Source organism: Sus scrofa, chromosome 13 (assembly GCF_000003025.6).
Source record: "Sus scrofa isolate TJ Tabasco breed Duroc chromosome 13, Sscrofa11.1, whole genome shotgun sequence".
NCBI lineage: Eukaryota > Metazoa > Chordata > Mammalia > Artiodactyla > Suidae > Sus > Sus scrofa.
This window is the reverse complement of record NC_010455.5, coordinates 71,288,018-71,301,703: the sequence shown is the minus strand read 5'-3', so window position 1 is coordinate 71,301,703 and position 13,686 is coordinate 71,288,018. Positions and strand designations below refer to the sequence as shown.

At 53.4% G+C, this 13,686-nt stretch overlaps 1 protein-coding gene across 13 annotated transcripts in view; it reads right to left on the bottom strand.

Annotated features, from left to right (window-relative positions):
• The window catches only part of IQSEC1 (IQ motif and Sec7 domain 1), a 162,719-nt gene that overhangs the window by 64,982 nt on the left and 84,051 nt on the right, over positions 1-13,686 (bottom strand). For 2 of the 13 annotated variants that reach the window (XM_021069398.1, XM_021069393.1), the window contains exon 1: positions 1,701-2,023. The exons of the other annotated variants lie outside the window; for them this stretch is intronic. In XM_021069398.1, coding sequence (XP_020925057.1) covers positions 1,701-1,765 — 65 coding nt within the window. In that variant the 5' untranslated portion in view covers positions 1,766-2,023. Of the gene's footprint in view, positions 1-1,700; positions 2,024-13,686 lie in introns of those variants that run through there. 13 annotated transcript variants of the gene reach the window in all.

The window sequence follows — 13,686 nt, the reverse complement described above, 5'->3', positions numbered from 1 at the left end:
TCCAAGGTCTGAGGGTCAACTGTTGGCTGGGCCTGGGCAGGGCTTCCTAATCTCCAGGGCACCTGGCCTGGCTGAGACAGGGGAGCAGCTGCTCATCACCAGCTCTGACCACAAAAGGGCCTGAGCAGGCTTCCCTGCAGCTAGAAAATTTAGATTCCACCAGGAGGGACTTCCAATGAGAAGGGATGCAGGGCCAAGAAACACACAGAAGAGGTGGCCAGAGACAACCCAACTGGAAGGGTGACACTGGTGAAGTCCTAACAGATGGAAAGGCAAACTCCTCAGTCCCTCTCTGTGGGGGTGAGAGGTGGGGAGAAGGAGCAGCTAGCAAAGCTTGTCCCTGTGTCCCCACTAGTCTGTGGCCCCAGGAGGACAAAGACTCTGAGTTTTGCTCACTGCTATGTCCCCAGTGCCCAGAACAGGGGCTGTACACAGCAGGCACTCAGTAAAGCACAGAGCCTTGGTGCTGATGAGACAAGGCTCAACCTCAGTTCCCTGCCCTGCAAAAGCGGACAAGAACACAAACCAAGACCGTGCGGACAGCTGCTAAGGCAGTGGCACGTGTGGGATGTGAATATCGCGACCCCCATACTCGGACTGATGCCACCGATTCCAGACAGCTGGCCCTGCAGCTGCAGCCTGCCCGGCCTCGGCCCCAGACGGAAGCAGTAATGGGTCCTTGGGAACTGCATCCCCACAACCCCACCTGGAGCCTCAGGCCCAGGGCCTTGGCCCCTGGGGGGCTGCAGGCGGAGAGGAACATATGTGCCGTTCTCAGAGCAACTGCCAGACACACGCTGCAGAATTTTTGAACTCAAGATCAAAAGGCTGCAGGTGGGCTCCCCCTCCTCCAGGGGCCTGACACGAGCCAAGTCAGTTTGTCAACAAACCCCCTCCACCCCACAGCCCTGCTCCTCAAGGGGCCTGCAGACAGTGCCGGGGGCAGCTGTGCTGGCGAGCAAGAGAGGAAATCGATATTCCCAGCACATACACACACACTCTCTCTCTCTACCCATAAACACAGGCCCTTGGATGCTCGGCCAGCCACCCACAGGCCCTGAAGCACAACAGGGATGGTCTCTGGGACACAAATCTCTCCGGGACTTTGTGCCTGACCACACCAGACGTACATAAACAGACACCCCAACCCCACCAGCAGCCCCTTGCAGTCAAGCAGCAGACACACAAAACTCAACCTTCTTGGGCTCCTGGATCCAGAGGCCCAAGCACATACACAGGCGCCCTTACAAGAGCACACCTGGGCTACCTGCGCAGAGACCAAAGGAGTCCCTGACCACTCTCTCCCCTGAGATCTCCCTGATAGAGCGGACACAGGCCCGGGGTCTGGCATAAACCAGCCTTCAAGAGAACTCCCTGGCACCTCCTCCCGCCGGCAACCAGACACAGCACAGACGCCTGCTGGCCACGCTCCCTCTAACAAACTCCGTCCGCTCGCTGGCCTGCCTGCACCGGATACCAACTCCCATCAGCCTCCACCAAACTCACCCAGACACGCTCCCAGCCCAGTCACTCGCAAGCGTGATGTTCACACTCTCGTGTTCTTCTCCGTCCGTCTGGCGCGCACGCACCCTAAGAGGTACACACTGCACCCTGCGCCTCCTCCCCGCTCACACTCGGACACGCGTGGCACGACGGCTGCCGCCCTGCCCCGGCCCAATGCAGCCCCGCCCGGACCTTACCCGCTGTCAAGCTCCAGCTCCAGCAGGGACTGCGTCCGCTCCGAGTGGCAGTGCAGGCACCACATGGCGGCAGCGGCGGGAGCTGGCGGGGCCGGGCACCCGGGACCCAGGCCGGGTCAGCGGTGGCCGGACCTGGGGCCGACGCCCGACCGCCCGAGGCCTGCCCACCTGCCACGCGACCACCTCGGGTCGCCCGGCCCAGAGTCGGCAGGTCCCCGCTGCTCCCGGCCCCAAGTCCGAGCCCCAGGCCGACCAAGCCCACCCCGCCGCCCCGCCGCAGCAGCCACCGCCACCCGCCTGGCGCAGCGCGAGGCCCTGCCCGAGGAATGTGGCCCGGGCGGGGGCGGGGCCGGGGCCCGGCCGCTGGGGGGGGAAGCGGGACGCTCAGGGGGCGAGGCCGCGCGCAGGAGGAGGGAGCGCAAGGGGCGGGGATCGCCTGGGGGCGGGGCTCTCCGGGGCAGCATGCTCTGTCCCAGCCAGCCCGATGCTCTTCTGGGAGCACTGCGCACTCCCCCTGGGACAGAGCCCCGCCCCCCAGTAGCCATATCTTCCTCCTGAGCCTGTAATCACAACAAATACAAAACCCCAACCAGCCAGCTGTAGCCCTCTGCCAATCCTGACTCTGCTGATAGCGTCACCCTCGGTCAGTGCTGACTCTGGCCTCAGTTTACAAGACGTAGTCTTTGCTTTCCCGGATGGCGTGTTCTGGGCTCCGACGCTCCTTGCCCCAGAGAAAGGGGAGTGGGTCCCATCTCTTTAGGGGACTTTTTGGTGAGGATCTGATGGCAGCAGCTTCTATTTCCCTAGGCCCACTCAACCCGCTGTGCTCCCCCCACCCAGAATCAACTCTCGGGCAAGCTTAAGTGATATTGATTAGCATTTTAGAGCTCTTTACTGGTATTTGGTTCTCAAGACAACATTGGGAAGAAGGTGCAGTTATTACTGGCCCACTTTCCAGAAGAGGAAACTGAGGCTCAGATTAACTGGGTTAACTCAGGCTGCACAGCTCTCCCTGCTATAAGCAGTCATGGCTTGCTATTCTCAATGTATGCATTTACCTATTATCTGTCCTTGGGTTCTTTGAAGGCAGGCACAGTGCCCAGCACCCACACTTGTGGCATGCCCAAATGTGGTTGGGGGACATCCAGCAGACAGATGCAATCAAAAACCCCACCTGTCCTGGGCTGCCACACGGGAAAGTCCATCTCCTGGAGGGCCAGGCAGCTGGCAGGTCTGCAGGAGTCAGGAAGCTGCAGGAAGCCACTAAGGAAGGGCATCGTCTTATGGCCTTTTGAATCTTTCATTTGGAGGGAGTGGTGCAAAGGGCCTGATAAGGAGTATTGTTCCCTGATAGGAGAACTGGGACAGGTGGGGACCAGTGAAGGAAGAGGGCTTCTATATGTCATAGGTGCAGCCAAACGAATAAATAAATAAAGACACATATGGGAGAAAATATTTGCAAATCATCTATCTTGTAAGGGTCCGATGTCCATAATAGGGAAAGGACTCTTAGAATTCAAGAGTGAAATGGAAAATAACCTGATTGAAAAATGGGCAAAGGATCTAAGCAGACATTTCTCCAGAGAAGATACATGAATGGCCAATAAGCACATGAAAAGATGCCGAACATCACTAGTCATTAGGGAAATTCAAATCAAAACCACAGTGAGGTATCACCTTACAGGCACAAGTCTGGCTGGAATGAAGATGGACAGAAGCCTATCCACATAGGGATCTGGAAGGAGAAGCTTCGCATCCTGCATCCGGTCTAGGGGTGGGGAGCTGGAATGGGGAAATTGTCAATAGGGTTGAAACGGTCCAGTTGTGGGGGTGAACTCCCACCCCAGCTTGAACTGAACTGCCCTCTATAAATAGGCCATCATAACTGAAGCCAAGAGTTCCCCTCAGCCAGCTGCTGAAGCACTCCAGACACAGGCTCCCGACAGCCTCACGACCCGGATTCTCCAGGAATTCCAGGCACTTCTCCAGGCCCAGGACCTCGCCGCCAGCCAGGATAGTCTTGGCGACATAGTTCCAGCTGGGATTTAGAAGAAGGGGGTTGAATTTCCCTGGGAGCACTTGGAATACCAGAGGATGGAGTCCCTGGAAACCAAACGCCTCTTCATTCTTTTGTCCTGCTTTATCTTCCTGCAAAGTGTGACTTTCGCTTCTACTCTCAGTTAACTGCCTTGCAGATGAATAATTTAGGGAATTGTGAAGCAAGTGAGAAAAGTTCCAGCCTGGAGAAATAAGGAATGGTGATTTTTCTGCTAGAGTGATTAGACTGTGCAAAAGTCTTACAGGTACCATCTGGGTGAATTGCTTAGCCTTCTGAGTCCCAGTTGAGGCTCATCAGCTTGCTCTCTCCTGGCTAATTCACCTGGCCATTTAATTTAGCAAGAATTATTAGTGCTTACCCCAGGCCCGTCCTCTGAGGCACAATGGGGAGACACTGCTGTGACAGGTGTCTCTGGGTCTGATGCTACAGATAGTCTGGCGGAAGGAGCCTGTAACTCCCCCCCACATGACGCTCCAAAGATGAAGTGACATTTAGGTTGGGCCTTGAGGGGTGAGTAGGTGCCCACTGACAAGGCTGTAAGATGCAAGAAAGGCATGAAAATGTTTAGTTCCACTGTATGGTCCTGGGTTTCAGCTCTGATCTACTTGCCTTGGTCCATTTCATATGCCCAAAACCTGACTTCATCCTCATCCCCAGCCCCCAACCCCTGCCGGCTCTGATGGCTTCCTGTCTTCCCCAGCCTCCCCGCTTTCCTTTGACCAGACATGTGGTACCCAAGCCCCTGAAGGCCAACCTCTGCAGTCCTCCCAGAAACCTCGGCCTGCGAAGCCTGGTCTGGTTCATCTGTCCAGACCTCACTACCCCTCGGGCCATACAACCCACTGCGCTGGCTCATGGCTAGGACGAGGGTTTCAGCTTTTGATATGACTTTGGCCAGCAAGCCACCCTGATTGGCTCTCAATTCAAGTCAGAAAATCCCTTTAAATGCTCTCAGATTATTCTGCCCCCACTCACCCATCACACCAAAGAGCTGTGCTGTCCTTGCCAGGCAGAGACAGACCTGTGTCCTTCTCTCTAGCATCCACCGAGCCTACCCTCAACCTGGAACACAGAGGTGCCCCATGGAATAAATCAAAACCTAGGAAGCAAGTCTAGCCCACAGCTTGCTTTTCTAAATAAAGTTTTCTTCGAACAGAGTCACACTCATTCAGTTCTGTATCGTCTGTGTGCCACAACAAAGTTGAGCAGAGACTTACAGCTTGCAAGCCTGAAATATTTTCATCTAGCACTTCAGGAAAAGGTTTGTCAGCCTGATATAACCAAGCTCCCCCCGTGAGCTTCAATTGTGTGGCGGCTCCATGCAAATTCTCTGCCCATTCAGCTGAAGCCCCCATGCCCTGGCTCAGCGACCATGGGCGAGACCTGGAAAATCACACATCATGGTCATCAAAACCATCAGGCCGGGCCAGGTGACCTTCAGACAAGATGGCCACAAGATGGGACCACTCATTGTTGGGCACTTGCCCATGTGCACAAAGACACAGCACCAAGGACATTAGTTGTTTGTAGGAGCAGAACAGGTAGAGGCCACCCAGTCACATAAACAGCAGTATGGCTACCAACGGAGGTGATGTTAAAAGGACAGTTGCAGAGCGTTCTCTTATGGCGCAGCAGGTTAAGGATCTGGCATTGCCACTGCAGTGGTTCAGGTTGCTGCTGTGGTGTGGGTTCTGTCCCTGGCCCGGGAGCTTCTGCATGCCAGAGGTGCAGCTGGAAAAAATAAAATAAAAGGACAGCAGCAACATCTACTCTTCTAGGAAAAGGTCTGGGACACAACATTGTAATAAAAAGTTCAAGCCAATGTGATGTGTAAATACACGGAACACTGGTATGCTTACTTAGTCTAATGTACTCACAGACTATTTCTTAAAAGAGACCCAAAACACAGGTATCCATGGTGGACTCCGGGAAGGGAAACTGGGGGTTCCAGAGAGTCCCAGGGTTAGGCCTCTGCCACCTCTAAGTTTGAGGCACAGGGTGGAGGAGGGAGGAGGACTTCTGAATTATAGTGTCTGCAAAACTTTAAACAAGTACTTATTGCCTAAAAAAAACCCCAAAACAAACAGACAAGGAAAAAAACAGTGGAATGAAGAGATCAGTAAAAGACACGTTAATCCCAGGGACTCCAGATCTTCTAGCCTCTTCTAGGAGATGCCAGAGCCGGTCTACAGAGACCCCAAATTCCACACTTTCCTTGAGCTGCCATGCTCAGATCAGGTCCTGTCCTCCTGGTAGCCCAGCTTCTCTCTTGGCGCCTGTTGGTATTTAATGAGTCACTCCTCATATCACTGCAAGGCCTGTCGCTGTGTCACAGCCAGAATGCAGGTCTGGGGGGGCTCTGCGAACCTCCCTCCAGCCCAATTGTGCACTCTATAGACAGGGAAACTGAGGCCCAGAGCAACAAAGGGATGAGCCTGGGTGTGGGGCCAGGTCCTAGAAACAGTGACCCTGGCCCAAGCATCCTGCCTCCCAGGCCATAGTCCCCTACAGCGGGATGGCATGGCAAGGACGGGGATAGTCCGCATACGGCCTGGGTACGGGCCAGGTGTCAGTTCCATATGGAATGGAACTTACTTATATGAGTGCCGGATGCCATGAAAAACCAGAGACACAGGAGTTCCTGTCGTGGCGCAGTGGTTAACGAATCTGACTAGGAACCATGAGGTTGCGGGTTCGGTCCCTGCCCTTGCTCAGTGGGCTGATGATCTCGTGTTGCCGTGAGCAGTGGTGTAGGTTACAGATGCGGCTCGGATCCTGCGTTGCTGTGGCTCTGGTGTAGGCCGGTGGCTACAGCTCTGATTCAACCCCTAGCCTGGGAACCTCCATATGCCGCAGGAGCGGCCCAAAGAAAGAGCAAAAAGACAAAAAAAAAAAAAAAAAAAAAAAAAAAAAAAAAAAAAAAAAACCAGAGACACAGCACAGAACACAGAATTCTCTAGAGTATTATGTCTGGGAGGCTGCTCAGCCTCCCAAAGTAGAAGTTTCACAGGTAAATAAAGCTGCTCTTATTAAGTGTCAAGTCAGAGTTAAAATTTCAGCCACCTTTCTTAGAAATCACGGCAAATCATGGACTTCCCTAATCTTATTAAAAGTAAACTAAATGACCCTGGTCTAACTTACTTTGGGAGGTGGGGTCTCCCTGAGGTGGTAGAGCATTATTTACCTTGAACTAGACTAGTCCATCTACCCTGCTCAGGTACTAACTTGGTATCTTCCAACCCCTGACTCTCTTTTTAACCTCATTCCTGCTACGGCCCCTCCCATACAGTGACGCTCAGAAAGCACCAGGCACTTTCCTGCTCCAGGGCCTTTGCTTAGGCTGTTCCCGCTTCCTGGTCTGCCCTCTTCATCCTCATGGCAACCTCCTACCCAACCCTTAAGGCCCAGTCGAGTGTCACCTTCTCTTTGAAGCCTCCTCTTGTGCCCCTACCCCCTCAGGCTGAGTGAGAACCCCTCACCCAGAGTGTGGGCACCTTGAGAGCAGGGACAGTGGCTCTTCATGAATTGTCCTGGTGCTCAGAAAGGTTAAGGAATTTGCTTACAAGCAAACAGCTAGTAAGTGAAGGATCTGAACCCAGGGCTGTCTGATCCCACATCTTACCCACGAAGACTGTCTTCGATCTTGGCTGATATGATGTGAATAACAAAGGCAACTCAGCTCAGGGGCCCAGGTGGGGTCAAATCAGGAGGTGGTCCTTGCCTTCCATTCCTCAACACATCTCGGCCAAGCCCATGCTCAGCGCCCTGTGGTACAAACCCTCTGGGAGGCTGGGACCAGGGATGAATTAGGGCAGTGGCTCCAAGCCCCACACCCAGGCCTGAGCTCTGGCAGGGAGACAGACCCGCATGGGCCCTGAGCTGGGAGACTGGACACATGCACCAAGGGATGGCGTCTGGCTTACTAATGTCACCTCCCTGAGGGACCTTCCCTGACCCCCAGGTAAAGCACACCCAGTTCTCGATCTCACCTAATCCTCTTTAAAGCCCACCTCACAGCTCAATTACTTGTTCCCTTGTTTACAGACTCCTCCATCAGAGTGGGGCATCTCCACTGTGGCCCAGCATCCGCAAGGTGCCCAGTGTACAGTAGGTGCTCAATAGATGTCTGATGACTCATGTCGAAACAGGTTCATTCTGGTTCGGGGCCAGCCCCTCCTCACTCCCCCTCTGCATCCTGGTCCTATTCCGCCTGACCCCACGCCCCCTCTTTATTTGAAACTGTTTTTCAAAAATGCTGCTTCTCACACACGGTGTGCCCAGTGCTTAGAGGAAGATATTGACTAAAGATTCCATGAAAAAGTACCCATGGGCAAAGCGAACGACCACTGCTGACATGTTGGGGTTTCTTTCCTAGTAGCTGTGCTTAACTGCAGGCCCATCTACACTCAAGGGGGTAGAGAGGGGCTGCAAGGGCTTGTCCCACCCAGACCACCCACTGGCGGCACTAATTCAGGGCTGGGCCACATTCACATTCCAGGGAGCTTCTCCAGAAGTAGCTCTTAACCTTCCTGCTCACACTGCCCCCAAGGGCCAGCTGAGCTCAGCCCCAGTGGCCCTCAGCTTCAATGAATAGATGCCTTCATTTGCAAACGGATGCCACTAAGTGCTCCAAAAACAAGGGCTCCTCCTTGTAAGTGGGTTGAAAGTTCCCCTTTGCAATCTTTAAGTTACTGATTTAAACAACACCTTCTTCTGTCCCAGGGGGAAGAAGACTTCATCCACCTTGCCTCGGCCCCATGGATTCCGACCCAATGGGCACGGGATACTGTGGCATCTAATTCATCACTCTAATAAATCTGTAACTGGGCATGTGTGCATTCCTGCCCTGCCCCCTGCCCTGGGGCACAGGTTGGGTATCTCAGAGGATCCAAGACAAGGTGAGACGTGGGGCCTGCCCTCAGGAAGTTCTGAGGGGAACGGACTGGAGGTAACTCACACCAGTGGGCGCCAGTCCTGGTCCCACATGCCTTCATATGATCCTGCCAGCAGCTCTGCAAGGGGATGGGTCATAATTCAGATTTCCATGGAGGCCCTGAAGCCCAGAGAGGGTAAGTGATTTGTCCAAAGATACACAGCTCATCAATGATGAAGCTGGGAACATGGAAACAACCTAAATGTCCATCAACAGAGGAGTGGATAAAGAAGATGTGGTACATATACACAATGGAATATTACTCAGCCATTAAAAGGAAAGAAATATGGCATTTGCAGCCACATGGATGGACCTAGAAATTATGCTAAGTGAAGTTAGTCAGACAGTGAGACACCAACATCAAATGCTATCACTTACATGTGGAATCTAAAAAGAGGATACAATGAACTTTGCAGAACAGATACTGACTCACAGACTTTGAAATACTTATGGTTTCCAAATGAGACAGGTTGGGGGTAGGGGGATTCACTGGGGGTTTGGGATGGAAACGCTATAAAATTGGGTTGTGATGATCATTGTACAACTGTAAATGTAATAAAATTCACTGAGTAATAAAAAAAAATGATGGAGCTGGGATGAGAACCCAGGGACACTGACAGTCAGCCTGCGTCCTTGTCACTCCACCAGTGGTTCTGTGTGTGGTCCCAGGAACAGCAGCAACTGCAGTCCCAGCTGGGAATTCTTAGAAATGCAAATTCTCGCCCTCCAGGTGATTTTGATGGGCAGAAGTTTGAGGACCCTTGCACTATGACAGGGCACTAAAGTTGGGTGGTCAATACAATCATGGGGTTGACCTGGCACTGAGGCAGGAATGACCACGAGCTGGTGGGGTTGCCGTCAGAGAAGGCTTCCTGGAGGAGGTGAAGGTGTGTTACCATTTGAGGCATGAATGGTAATTCACTGAAAGGCACTCTGGATACTGGGAAGAGCATACATGGGAGCGTGAAGTGCAGGGACAGGTGAAGTGTGGGGTGCGATGTGGGGAATGAAGTTCCATGATGGGGAGGGGCTGCATCCCATGGATGTGTGTGCAGGGAAGCCAGCAGAAGCGGCCCGGATTTATCCCGAAGTAGGTTGAGCACCTGTGTGCCAACTACTTAATACGATCCTATCAGGGACATGTTACATCAGCTCCATCAATGAAAAGCCAGTCTCACTGAGCATAAATTGAATTTTCTCATAAACACAAATCACCCAACCAAAACACTGTTATAAAATCCTGCTCTGACGTGGTTATCCACAGAAGGCCTGTGCTTGAGGCTTGCTCTGTCTTTGCTTAAAACAGAGATTAGCGAGCACAGAGAATCCATGTTACTGAAGGCAGCCGTAAAAAGGAAGGATGCTCTTTATATTCTGATAGGGAATGAGACACAAGACATAAGTTAAGCTGAAGAATGCTGTGTTTGGGTAAAAAAAAGAAGAGGAGAAAAAAACACACATATGCTGACAGACACTAATCAGAGTAACCACTCAGGGAGTTGGGGGGGGCGCTGGGGCTTGCAGGGGGCCCACGGTTCATCTTGTAGCCTTTTGTATCTTTCACTGTTGAACCATGTGACATATTACTTCCCATAAAGTAATGGAATATAATTAAGGCTTTCTGTGAGAGATAAAGAAGCATTAAAGAGATATTAGTGCTGATGGACACCTTCGGCTCAATGTGATCAGAGGGGCTGAAAGCACCCTGGGAAGGGGAATAACCTTCTCCTGGGTCCAGGTGACAAGGACGGACACTCCTTGCAGCATTTGTAGTTCGCCTGGCCTCGAAGTTCCAGAAACTTCGAGGGTAACAGGGATCTGAGGACACTCTTTTTGCAGCAGGAAATAACACCAAGTTCATGGCCACCTAAGGCTGGGGAAGGTCCCAGCCCCTCCTCTTGGGAACAAAGGTCGCTGCTTCACTGTGCGCCTCTGGCATGTGGAGAGAGGGTGGGCACCCAGGGAGCCCCTCCTGCAGGAAGGCAGGTGCCCACAGCTGGATCTACCTGTCTGGAGGGATCAGTTACCAAGTCCTGTTATTGAGTCCAGAAGGAAACTGAGACACACAGAGGTTACAAGGCTTGCCTCGAGGCCACTCAGCTGGCCATGGCAGAGCTTGGATTCGAACCTGTGGGTCTGTGTGTGAAACGTCTAGGACTGGTAAAGAGAATCTGACCCCGTGAAACACAAGGAAAGCTCAAGGCTCCTGGAGCGCACCCACCACAAGCATCTCTTATGCAACACAATCCAATTCTGGTCTCTCTGGCAATTTCCATAAATGACTGTAATTTATGTGTTAATAGCCCAGATATCAAGGTTTGGAAACCCCTGGAGTGTTAGACACGCACTTTGTAATTACAAGCACACAACAATTTGTTCAATGTCAGCTACGTCTGCAGTAATTATTACCCTGGTTAAGGGTAACCCACATTGAGTACAGCAGAGTGCCTGGGGACCAGGGGTGGAAAGCCAGCAGCAGGATGCTGGGTTTGGACCTGGGCGGTTTTCCTGATGCCACATTCTCCTCCACGACCCCTCCTTTCCCTCCATGGTGCCCTGTCCTGGGGGCAGCCACGCCACGTGGGCCACTCCTGGGGCTCGGCCCTTCCTGCAGGCACCCAGGTAGGAACAAGTATGCAACCCTTTCTGGGGGCACTCCCATGGGAAACTGCCTGCTGCCCCCCCATAGGAGGGGCCCTATTTCGGGCCTGTTTCCCGTCCCTCCTGGGTAGTCTGGGGACAATGCTACCTTCCAGTAAATTCCCTCTTGCTTTAGTCAGCCAGCCTGCGGCAGGCTGCTTGCAAGCAAGGCTCTAGCTTCTGCCCCATGGTCTCCCTTAGGGAGACCAGTGGTTCCAGGCAGGAATAGTTGGTGGCACTTCCAGGGGCGGTGACTGCCATTTCCTGGGCACCAATTCTGTGCCGAGTACTCTGAGGGACTCACAATGGGTGTCTGGAACCCCTCAACCACAGAGAGGGCATTGTCCACACCTTAAAGAAGGAAGAGGGCTCAGAAGGGCCAAACCACTCGCCCGAGATGCAAGATCACACACTGGACGAGGGCAGCTGGAGTTCATACCAACGACGGCCCAAGACCGAGGTTCCTGCCCCGAGACGCAGCCTCTGGTTGGAAGGGCACTTCTTTATTCCATATACCATGACTCCCCTGTGCTTCCAGCCCTTGGGCCAGGGGCAGGATCCCAGGGGAACAGAGGAGGCACCGCCAGGCTCTGCAGGCACTGTGTTTTGATGGCCACCCACTCTGGGAGGGGGCATTTCATCATCTGCATTTCACTGGCCAAGGCTGCAGCGTGGAGATCTGGACCACAGCCCTCCCCTGCAGAGGGTGGCTTCACCCAGCTGGCCCAAGGTTGGGCTTGGTGGCAAATTTAGATCGGCTTGAAATGACAGCTCAGGGCACAGCTGGTAGACATTCCTCTGAGGGGATGAAAGATGGGATGCTGGCAACTGCAGGCCGGAGCCACCAAACCAGCAGTCTGGGTGCCACTTGGGGTGTAGGTGAGAGCAGGGGGAGGCGTGGCCCCACCCTGCCCTGACCAGCGCTGTCCCCAATTCCACCTGTCTCCTCACTGGTCCCTGCTGGGCCAGCCCACCTGCCACCGCTAAGGCACTGGTGCCATCTGTTGTCCTGCTGGAGAACTGCAGCCTGGCCTTTCCAGCCCCAAGCCAAGGGGACTGGGTAGAGCCAGCCTCTGGAATCCACCCGAAGCTTCTCCTTCCTGCACAAGCTAAGAGAGCGTCCACCCTGACCCTCCTGGATATACAGGACTCAAACCCAAGTTCACTGTCATTTCAATCTGACAAGTCACCAGCCTGCTTCTCACCCTGGCTCCTCACTGCTTAAGAAATAAGAACCAGGAGTTCCCGTCATGGCGCAGTGGTTAACGAATCCGACTAGGAACCATGAGGTTGCGGGTTCGGTCCCTGCCCTTGCTCAGTGGGTTAACGATCCAACGTTGCTGTGAGCTGCGGTGTAGGTTGCAGATGCAGCTCGGATCTCGTGTTGCTGTGGCTCTGGAGTAGGCTGGTGGCTACAGCTCCGATTTGACCCCTAGCCTGGGAACCTCCATATGCTGTGGGAGTGGCCCAAGAAATAGCAAAAAGACAAAAAAAAAAAAAAAAAAAAAAAAAAAAACCAACAAAGACAAAAAAAAAAAAAGAAAAAGAAATAAGAGCCAAACTCACCATGCCCACAAGCCCCTGCAGATATGGCCTCAGCCTGCCTCTGTCCTCCAGTCTACTGCAAGCTGACTCCTGTCCCTGGGACTTTGCATGTGTTGTTCCCTCTGCCTGGTGTGTACATCTCTCTTTTCACCTAAGTATCCCTGACTCCACCTTCAGGGGAGCCTTCCCTGACCCACGGAAGGCCCCACTGTGCACTTCCTGGTCAAGGCCGCTTGTGGTCACCTTCCTCTCCTGCAATGGACAGTCTGAGGACAGAAGACTTGTCTGCAGGACTCACTATTTACTTTCGGCCCCAGCACAGTGCCCAACACACACTAGGTGCTTGAGAAACTGGTGGAAGAAGTGCCTCTGTCCCATTCATACGAGTCCCTGTTCCCAAACACGTCTTTACAAAGTGGCCCCTTTCCAGGGGCCAGGCACAGAGGTAAGGTCCTTCAGACCTGAGCTTTGGCAGGATATTAGCAGGTGCTAAAGTGGAGGGTCTGTGCTGACCAGGAGCAGCAAGAGCTTAGATGTAGGCCTAGGTCTGCTCTGAGCCATGGCCCAATTCCCTCTGCAGATTCATTGGGCCAGATCTACTCAAGCTGCTCACACAAACAGAGAGAATGTTTGGAGTTCCCGTCTCCTGGGGGGAGATGGTAGAAAGCTGAGAGAGGACAACCACGTACATGGAGAGAAGATACCATGCCCGGGCACCTCTCCTGGGTCAATGGGCATGCAGGGCCCCTCTGTGAAGTTGTCAAAGGCGCCCTCTTCTCAGGTCTGTCGCTGGGCAGGAGTGCATTCTC